Raw genomic sequence first — 10810 nt, forward strand, 5'->3', positions numbered from 1 at the left:
CACAAACGCACTTCAAATGTGTGTTGGTGAGATTTAAGCCAACATTTAAATATCTGGCAGTTTCACATAAAAATATGAATTCCAGACCTCTCTAATAAAACAGGAAGACTTTGCTCAGTGGTTTTGCTTCACTGCTGTTCCAAGCAGCAGATTTTGTGCACATTAACCATGCAGCTCACCACCACAGTGCATCCATCCTCACACCCCGCTTCACTTGTGTATGCAACCTGACCATCCTTAGAGGTACTGTGTGTCCTCAAGGAAGAGAATCCAAGTCTACAGACAAACTACAGAAGATGTTCTCAAAGGCAGAGATGTGTTTCCTGAAAGTGCATCTCAGTGCAAAGTGGCTCAAAGTGTTGGAGAAAGACAACCAAACTCTACCACTGAAAGTGCAGTTAATGAGTTTACAATGGAGATTATTATTTCTGAGGCCACACTTTCATTTTTATCTTTTCCCTTTGTCTGCGTTCTTCAAGATGATAAAGGATGTAGAGATGCATAACCTAGCCAAGAGCTATTTGGCTGAACTTCTCAAAGAAGAATGTTGGAATTCGATGGCTGTGAAAGGTCGAGCTCTTAAGGTAACAGATAGAACCCTAGGTACAAAACCTGATGAGAATTGTCATCAAAAGCTCAGGAAAGTTTTAAAAATAAATTTAAGAACATTCAGGCGTAGCAAAGCACTGAGAGCATGACTTGCCCCTTCCTATACTGAATTTCACCTGGATATGTCCCTGTCTCTTGGCTCCTTCCCTCTGTGCTCAGTCCCCATGTGCTTCCCAGCCATCATTTCTGAAGATCCGTCTTAGCATTCTTTTCCTCCTTTCCTCTCAGACACCCTCTGCATCTGGGTCTTAATAGATGTCTGCTCACTCACATTTCACAGATTGAAATGTAGACGAAATCTGGTTCATGTTTCTGCCTGTGCCTGCCTTCCCATTTTCTAAGGAGCTGTTTCTCATTGAGATGCCCTCAAATAAAATTTCCCTGTTTGTGCAGGGTGACCAAAAGTCTCAGGTCATGTCTGTGATCCCAGAGTAACTGTTATCAGCATCCCTTTCACTTTCAAATATGCTCCAAAAGTGGACAATGAAGTATACAGCCACCCTACATTTTATGTGATTTGAGTATTGCTCTAAAACATGGTTCTCATGAGCCATACATTTTGGGCTGGATCATTTCTTGTTATGGGGGCTGTTCTATGCCCTGCAGGATGTGTAGCAACATCTCTGGCCTCTATTTGGAGACAGTAGCATTGTTTGCCTCCACTAATTAGGATAAAAAATGTTGCCAAATGTCTTGGGGGAAAAGGATGGGGAAAGGAGGAGGGAGAAAAATTGCTCCTAGTTGAGAACTACTGACCTAAAATCAGCCCTTCACAAAAGCACAGTATTTTATATGAAGTTTATACCAATACTCATGGAATACATTGTTTTATTTTTAAAAAGGTTTCCACTGACAATTTTACCCATGCATGATAACCTATGGCTTAATTTTAATCACAGAAAACATCCCCTACTCAACCCCAGAAACGCACAATTATTCTACAAATGAATTTATTTTGTCTTGCGTTTTTTTCCCCAAGTGTTTTCATATCCCCTGTGTGGTTGAAAACTTCCCGATGAAAGCACGCACGGTTGAAGAGCTGAAAGAGTTGGAAAGAGTTTTACAACAAAAGAAGATTGAAGCAGAGTGTCTCAAAGTACTATTTTAAATATATATGTGTTTATATAAGTGATGTGCTTTATTTTAGAGTCTCCTTTGTTCAGATTTGAGTTGGGATATAATTTAAGTTTAGGTATTGTATGTATTTGTATTTTTATTTCTTGTTAATTTATAGAATATATTCTAATGACTATAGGAGCCTATATCCACACAATAAATCAAGGAACCTATATCTTATACAACACTGGCTAGCCCTCAAATATGAGGATATACCTTAAAAAATGAGATTTGGGGTTTTGCTCTTATCCTGCACAGAGGTTGTCTTCATCCACAGATATCCTTTTCATCCTCCCTTGTCACTAGGGATTGTTTTTAAGATAATTGATCAAGGATAAAGTAGAATTTGTTTTGATAGAATTATGGTTTTCCTAAATTCCACTTTTTAAACAATAATCTCTGTCAAACCACTAAAGAAAACAGCGCCCTTCAGTGTAGTTTTGTTTTAGTCGGAGCTGTGCGCCCACTCTTTTTCTGAAACAAGAAGAAGGCATGCTTAATTCTCCTTCACCTTCACCCACCAGTCCTTTGTGAACAGGTTTCTTTGTAAAATATAAAGAGAATATATATTTCTTAATATTTAAGTACCAAAAAAGACTCAAAATATTTACAAGCAGGTGTCATACTGACAGAAAGATATAAATATTACACACCCTCAAGGACAATTTTTATTCCTTTGATTTATCCATCGTTTATCAGTTCTGAAGCTTTAATCTCTTCTGCAGCAGTTCTGGGATCTATTCATCACTTTGATTTCAGTTGTTGGCAAGACAATTCAACAAATTAAAATGATTGTTGAAATAATTAAGTTGTCACAAAATTTCCCTTTAGAGGATTCTTATTAATTGCATAACTTCTGTGCCATCTTTTTCTACATTTAGCTACGGAAGGAAATTGTAGAGGCTCAGTCTGGAGTTATGTTGGTTAAAAAGCATCATGAAGAGGATGATGAAGAAGAGGAAGAGGAAGACAAGACAGTAAAATGTAGCAATTTGCCCAATTACCTGCTTGGTAGTCTGAGTACTGATTTTGGGGTAGATACCTCTTTATTGTCAAGCCAATTGCAGCTTCATTCCAGAGAAGAGAAAATCAACCAAATTATATTACTGAAAGTGGGTGAATTCTTTTATCCTCAAAATCTCTAGAATACATTAGGTGGCTTTCAAGGCCTCATATTGAAAACTAACGCCAATCAAATGATGATTTAAAAATACATAGAGGAGGCTGGGTGCAGTGGCTCACGCCTGTAATCCCAGTACTTTGGGAGGCCGAGGCAGTTGGATCATGAGGTCAAGAGATCAAGACCATCCTGGCTAATATGGTGAAACCCTGTCTCTACTAAAAGTACAAAAATTAGCTGAGCATGGTGGTACGTGCCTGTAATCCCAGCTACTTGAGAGGCTAAGGCAGGAAAATTGCTCGAACTGGGGAGGCGGAGATGGCAGTGAGCCAAGATCATGCCAGTGAGCTGGATCTGCACTCCAGCCTGACGACAGAGCGAGACTCCGTCTCTAAATAAATGAAGAAATAAATAACAATACATAGAGGAATATACAGATACTGTCCATGTCCTTTAGACAGATCTTGTGTACAAGAGTTGCATTCAACCATTTGGACTAGGTTACTGTGATACCAAGTTTTCTAAAGAGCATTCCACAACAGCTGACACCACAAACCATTCTGCTTTGAACATCAGTAAGCTCAAAGAGAAAAGAAAACACTAGAATTCTGTTTTCTCAGTATACCCAAATGTCAATTAGGATTTCCTTGTAAGATCAAGGTGTTATTGTTTATCTATCTGCTTAACCTGGGGAAAGACAGTTTCCTCTAAATTTCTGTAAATTCTGGGGTTCAAGGATAAGGTGTGAGGTCCTTCTGGCTCTACGCTCCTACTCCTTAACTTTCCACCAAACAGTCTCAGAATTCGTCTATACATATAGAAACCCTGACTGAAGGTTTTTGAAAATGCAGTGACTGAGATTGTGCCAACGAAGGTAGTTTGAAATTGAATGCTGGCAATCCCTGTTCCTGAAAGCCCTCCAGCCACGTCTGCCATTTGAGTTCTAGTCTCCTGCCATGTTCTTAAGCTCTCTCTTCCTATCCTTTTCTTTTTCTGCTCTAACCCCTGAAATTTCTGTTCATTAACACTCAGGGCTATTTAGTTACCTCATTTGTTGCTCAGTTTTTGCCTTCAGGGTCTCACCTTCTTGCTGCTTTTAATTAAGGTGTTTGCCTACAAGGAGGTAATTTCGGCCCAAGAGAAATTCTCGTGCTAGCTGTTAAGATCATTTTTTCACCCTGCTTTAATGGTTTCGTCTTCAGCAGGATAGACATATAGACTAAACTCCCATGATAACTCAAAGGCCACTTTGGGTTGACCCGTCAGCAGGAGTGGGGGCAATCCAGTTGGTCCCACTGGCACCTTAGGAATTGCATACTCCAGTTGGCTAGCGCAGCTGTCTTTCCTACCTGAGAATGATGTGTTCGTATAGAAGAAGAGTATTGTGTGTGCTAGTGATTCTCTGGCAGGCTCTCCAAATGCTTCGTACAAACTATCTCTTCTTTTCCACATCTACCCCAACCCAGGTTCCAAAGAAAAGACATGTGCCAACTTAAATCCTGTATATTGCTTTTTAAATATTTTATAGTGGATTTTGTACCAAAGTAGAGAGAATAGCCCAATGAGCCGCTAAGTACCCATCACCCACTTCAGCATTTGTCAACCTGCACATGGAGTTACAATTTACATTTCAGGAAGTAGGTTATGGTCTAACAATTATGTGGTAGCCTTAATCCTACCCATACTTGGATGCCACTGTAGATTATTGAGCCAAGAAATGACTTAATATAAGTAGTATTCTAGAAAGATTCATTTTACCATCTTAAAATATAATTTGTGGAATGATTTTAGAGGGAAAGTATAATTGTGGGATCATGTTACCAGTAAAGACATAGTAAGTGATGTGTTTTCAGTAACATGTTAATATTTCAGGATATCATTTACAAGGTAAAAACTGCTTTCAATAATGAGTTTGATGCTGCATATAAACAAAAAGAGTTTGAAATTACACGCGTGAAGGAAAGAAATGTTCGAATTCGAGAAATTATTGTCGATCTGGAATTGGAAGAAGCAGTCTGGCAACCAGAATTTGAAGACTGTGAGAAGCCAGAGAGAACGCTTGTTGTGCAAGATGAGGAGGTACTGGCTAGCTGTGTTCTCCCTTCCCTTCTTTCTCAGAAGACTTTCCCCAGCTCCTATTTGTTCACCTTGGTTACTCTATGGGAAGTGATTATACTGAGTAGCACTCTCAGTTGCAGATAACAGAAAGAGGTGATAGAGCCTCAGCAATAATGAGAATTTATTTTACGAATCCTATGGAGTCCAGGGAAGATTTGGACACTGAGCCCAGGAAGAAGCAGAAACCAAAAACTGGAGCCTCGTGGGAGGTCCAGAGACCTTCTTTCTTCATCTCTTAGTTCACATCACTCTGCATTTCTACTTCCTCTGGCAATTTCTACTTTGTATCTCCTCCACGTAAGAAAGTAGCTGGTCTGAATTAGAATCTCTTAGTCCCAATTCCCAGTTCATTTGGGAAGGGGCTCCTTGGCCCAGCTTGGGTCCAGTGCCTGTACCCAGAGTGGTTGGGTCACATTGCGGGAATGAGGCCAGTGGAGCTCCAGTAGTGATCTAGGTCATTCAGGCAGTGTGGATCCCACAGAAAGGGGTTCTCCGGACAGCCTTCTTTAAAGATTTTGGCACAGAGGCAGTTGAAAATAAATGCCTAAAGAAAACAATTAAAACCTGACAATATTTCACTTTTTAAAAGTAAAAAAAAAAATGCTAAAGAATACTCAAAGAATTTTTCTCACATAAAACCAACTTGACTCCTGGGGGCAAAAGATAATAGTGGTGTTTAGAAGTAATAGAAAATATTTTTACAGTCTCTGCTGGATGCTGGCTGGATTGAAGTGAATTTATCATTGTAAGTCCTTATGAAGTAGGTACTTGATATTACTTCCATTTTACAGACGAGGAAAGTGAGACACAGAGAGTTTGAGTAATTTGACCACAGTTACAAAGCTAGTAAGTGTCAACTGTAAGGCAAACCATCATGCCTTACAGTTCATCCTCTTAACCTGTGCACTCTGCTGTATTTGTTTAAGCAGGTCGTTTTTCCTAAACCAGACTTTCACTATGTGACCTAAAACTCTGGAGCAAGATGACAGCAGGGACCTCACTCTGCTGCTCTCTGGAGGGCCCTGCTTGGGGCAGTCACTTTGTACCTGCTTCTCCTTGGGCTGTAATCCATCCTACATTTAGGAGAGTGCTCTTGCTGCAAGCCAAACTTACTATGTCCCTTCTCTGCCTCACCCCTTGCAGTGGCTGCTCACTTCACTTAGGATAAAGCCTACAAGCCTCCTCCTAAATGCCCCCCCCCCCCCCTTTCTTGCCCAACTGCTCTCCCACCTGGCTCCATTCTGGTCACAATTTCATTCATACAGTCCCTTGAATGCCCCAAGTTCTCAACCTCTTAGGACCCCTATCCTTCAGAATTTGGCATAGATGGCACTGCTTTGAGCCCCGCTCCAACCCCTCCTTAATCTATCAGGTTCCCTGTTATAATCTTTTTAGTGGTGGACACAAGCTTTGAGAGTTAATGGAGAAGTAAAGATCTATTTTTCCAACTCTCTCATTTTAGACCTCATCTTACTCCAAAACAGAAAATTGGGTGCAAAGTCTGCAGAGTCCCTTTAATCCCCTTAGTATCTTCTAGCCTCCTCCCAGTATGTGGAAGGAAAGTTTAGTTTGAATTTTGTGAGAATAATAGCAGGAAATGACATTTTCTCTTTCAGATTACAGCCCACAAACACATTATGCCGTGGCACAAAGCCAGAGAAGAATTGATTGTGAATCGTGAAACGGAGCACTGGCTTCTGATACAGGCATGCAGCTTTGCTTACACAGGACCTAAGACCCTCTTTGCTTTAGGGATACTGCTTCCTAGTTTGGTTTAATAACCCATCAACACATTTGTCATGGCCAGAGGTCACTTGAATCTCAGTTGGTCTCTTTCCCCTTTCTCTCCTCGAGGCACTTTCCCCAATCCCAAATGCAGTTATTCTAATGTTGGGTGGGAAGCTGCCTCTGGAGCCGCTGGAATGTCAGGTGTCTGTCTCAGCATTCCTCTCTGATTCTGGCTCTTTCCCAGGGTGCCAATACAAGACTCCGAGCTCTGATGGACATGATGGGAGGAGTTCTGGAAGTCAAGAAGGAAGATATTTTGAGAATGGTGATATTTCTGTTCATCCTTATGGAAGGTGGAATGGGATGGAAAGAGCTACTTAAGTTTTACCACTTTTGTCCTATATAAACCTGGGTTTTAGAAGTTCTCCAGCAACAAATATTATACAACCTCCATAGTACCTTGTAAACCTACCACATTAGGGCCTGTCATGGTGGCTTATGCCTGTAATCCCAGCACTTGAGGAGGCAAAGTGAGGAGGCCCGGAGTTCAAGGCAGGAGGCCAGGAGTTCAAGGCTACAGTGAGCTGTGATCACACCACTGTACTCCAGCCTGGAAGACAGAGCAAGACCCTGTCTCAGAAAACCAAAAACGTACCACATTAGACAGATAATAAATTTGAAAATGCAGGTTTGCCCTCCAATCTGAGAAGACACAAACAAATCAATAAAAATAAGTAACTACAGTGGTTTTGGTCTCTACTGAAGGCAGAAATACTGCTTCATTGGTAATTGTCCAGATATACCAGGAAACATTTTCTTTGATACCTGACATAGGTGTCCCTGGAGCTCAGGGGTAGTTCTCACTATAAAGATCCCAACACACCCCTCTGAGTCTGTCACCTAAGAGTCCAGGTATATCCTGCCCTGCTCACCTTCACCTAAGCCACAGAAAAATTGTTGTAAAATTTTAAAATACCTTTTGCCCAAGATATCAGGTCGTTGTCCTTGCCAATGTGAAGGACTGTACCCTTGTAAAGGGCTGTTTTTAAAAAAACTCTGAGCTTTTACTGTACTACTGCATTTATGTTTAAGCTGAAATATATGCTTTTCTTCATATCCTCAGGTGATTCCTCAACCTGCTTTCATGGCAAAACCTGATGCTGTGTGGACTGAAGAAGAAAGAAAACAATTCAAAGATTATGAGAAAAAAGTAAAGGAGTTAAATGAAGAAAGAGATAAATATAGAAAGGTCAGAAGAGCAAAGAATTAATACAACCTACCATATCCAGAGTGCTGTTTAAATATCTTTTCAAATGTTTTCTATTTTCTCATATCTTTAATAGCTTAAGGATAGTGTTTCAGCTTAAATTCTCAAGAGAATTTGGAGAAGTAGGTGGAGATAAATTTAAGGAGTTAAAACAATTTTAAAGCAAAGAAACATATAGCGATAGTTTTTTTAAAAGCTCTTATTGATTTCAGCATTTCCCATGTCATTACCATGCATTTGGCCCTTCATTCATTCTTCAGGTGTTCAATGAACACCTGATACAACATGTTCAAGTCACAGCAAGGTATTGCTCTGTGTTATGTACATTTATTTGAATTCAGTAATACTTTTGCTTGATTTGTTCTCCATCTCGAGAAAAGGGTTTGAAGAACAAATGGCACAATCAATGCAGTACATTATTTACAACTCAAATTCAAGGTTTTTACAGTGCAGTTCTGCTACTTTTATCCCCATGCATCGGAAGGAAACACTGTCACATTAAAATTGCTCACAATTACAGTAGAGATATAAAAGATGATGATGTGCAGTCAAGTAAATAATATTTATTCTTCTGTGAAGGAAGTAAAGTCCTACCATCATGCAAAGTGGGACAACTTGCCCGCTTGCTAGTGACTATAGCTCATGAAGAGCTTCTTTGAGTCTGTTGTGAACCTGTCCACATTTTTATTCACTGCAGCCCTGTAGGGTCCCTTATATTTTAACCTAAAATGGTTCTTACTCAAAGCCAAAATCAGTAATACTGAAAGAAGTAAAGATTTCAAAGAGTTAGGGAGTATAGATGCCTAAGGAATAAAGACTGGTGACCTATCAACGACATTTACTCCACAGTTTTGTGTTGTAAGATAGTTCACTTCCTGCACCCTCACATCCCTGCACCTTCTTCGTACTCACCTGCTAAAACCCCAGCCTTGATTAAATCCGGTTCTCTGCCTTCTCTGCACCTACACCCATGAAGTGGCTAAAGAAAAACTACTGACTGGGTTTACTCAAAATTATGACCTTAATCTCAATTGGGTCCTTAGAGCTGCTCTGCAATGCTACCCCATTTTTCCCCTAGCCATGTGCTCTCACACTTGAATGCAAGTCTGCATCACCTGGCAGATTTATTAAAAATGCAGGTTCTGATTTTGTTGTTGCTCTGGGAAAATGGAAGGACGCTGAGATTTTGCGCTCCAAACAGGCTATTGCTGGCCAGTGGACCCTACTTTTAGTGGCAGGATTCTAGAGTACCATTTCACACCCATTGCTCATCTCCCAAACTTTCAACACCTGATTCCCTCAACTCACTCTCACCTTATTTTCTGTTTTACTAAGAGAAGAGAAGCAACTAAAAGTGATTCCCCTTACTCCTCTACTGCTGCATCCACCTGCCACCTGCACTGAATCCATAGTGTCTGCCTTTCTGCTTCTTATGGGTGAAATGGCCTTGCATCCACCTAAGCCTGGTCCTCTCCTGGTGCACTAGCCGGCATCCCATCTCACCTACTCCATGTCATTACTCATCAATTTACCCTCTTCTTTCCTGCATCATCAATTTTTCCCACCTTGTGGATTTTCCCCATCAGTGTAGACACATGCTATAATTGTATACATCTCTCATCTTATTAAAAATAAAAAACTTCCTGGAAGGAAATGCTAGAGTTCTTTCTACTGTTCTTGTGATATTTGGGTCAGTGTAAATTTATTTCAAAACAAAAGTAAAAGAAGAAACCCAACTCCTTTGACCTCTCTTTCCCCTGGATCACTCGATGTCTCTGCTCTCCTTTACGGCAAAACTCAAAAAAATCTGTGTGGATGGTTTTCAGTTTCTCTCAATTAAAAAACTTGTATTGTGGAAAATGTCAAATATGTATAAAAATAGAACAGTATAATGACTCCTTTGTCCAGCTTCCACAATTATCTACTCAAGGCCACTCAATTCATTTTATACCTCCACTTACTTCCCTAACGTTGTATTTTTTTTTCACCAATTTTTATTTTAGAATTATTCAAATGTATATAAATGTTACATGAATAGTACCATCTATATACCATATATTTGTATCAATAGCATATATATTATATATATGTTATTTTATATATACCTGTGCACAGCAGTTTTTTATATTGCCACATTTGTTCTCTTTTTCTCCTGAATAGAGATAAATCACAGATATCATGATATTCCTAAATAATACAGCATAAACCTCTTAAGAACAAAAATATTCTTCTACATAACCACAGTAAAATTATCATACAAAATAAGCTTAACATTAATATGATTATCTAATTAAGTCCATATTCAGATTACCCTGTTGTCCAAGTAATGTGCTTCATAGCTTTTTTTGTTGCTGTTTATCTAAAAATCTAATCAATTTCACTTAGTTTTTAATGTTCTTTTAGTCTCCTTTAATCCAGAACAGTTCTACAACTTTGTGTTTGTGTTCCATGACATTGACATTTTTTAAAAATTGAAGCTGATTTTTTTGTGGAATGTCCTCCAAGTTGAATTTGATTGTTTCCTAATGATTAGATTGAGGTGCAATAATATTTCTGAGAATCATACTAAGTAGATGATGCTGTGTCTGTGGTGCATCGTATCAGGAGGCTCCTGATTTCAGTCAGTCCCACTATTGGTAACATTAAGTATGATCACTGGAAAGAAGGTTTCTCCAGATTTCTTTATTATAGAAGTTCTCTTTCTCCTTTGTGTGTAATAACTCATCTGTGGGGGGTGATATTTTGAATCTGACTCTCTGTTCATTCTGTCTTTTGGCATCCATTGATGATCCTTGCCTGTATCAATTATGACTATAGTGATTGCAAGATGGTGCCTTTCTAGTTTTTATCAT

At 39.5% G+C, this 10810-nt stretch overlaps 1 protein-coding gene across 3 annotated transcripts in view; it reads left to right on the forward strand.

Moving 5' to 3' along the window:
• Window positions 1-10810, forward strand: part of CFAP43 (cilia and flagella associated protein 43) — a 116130-nt gene that overhangs the window by 66247 nt on the left and 39073 nt on the right. For all 3 annotated transcript variants that reach the window (XM_017851744.1, XM_017851745.1, XM_017851743.1), the window contains 7 exons: window positions 480-584; window positions 1589-1705; window positions 2607-2837; window positions 4718-4924; window positions 6580-6669; window positions 6936-7016; window positions 7815-7940. In XM_017851744.1, the coding sequence (XP_017707233.1) occupies window positions 480-584; window positions 1589-1705; window positions 2607-2837; window positions 4718-4924; window positions 6580-6669; window positions 6936-7016; window positions 7815-7940 (957 nt within the window). The remainder of the gene's footprint in view (window positions 1-479; window positions 585-1588; window positions 1706-2606; window positions 2838-4717; window positions 4925-6579; window positions 6670-6935; window positions 7017-7814; window positions 7941-10810) is intronic.

Source organism: Rhinopithecus bieti, unplaced genomic scaffold, assembly GCF_001698545.2.
Source record: "Rhinopithecus bieti isolate Rb0 unplaced genomic scaffold, ASM169854v2 scaffold_31787, whole genome shotgun sequence".
Classification (NCBI taxonomy): Eukaryota; Metazoa; Chordata; class Mammalia; order Primates; family Cercopithecidae; genus Rhinopithecus; species Rhinopithecus bieti.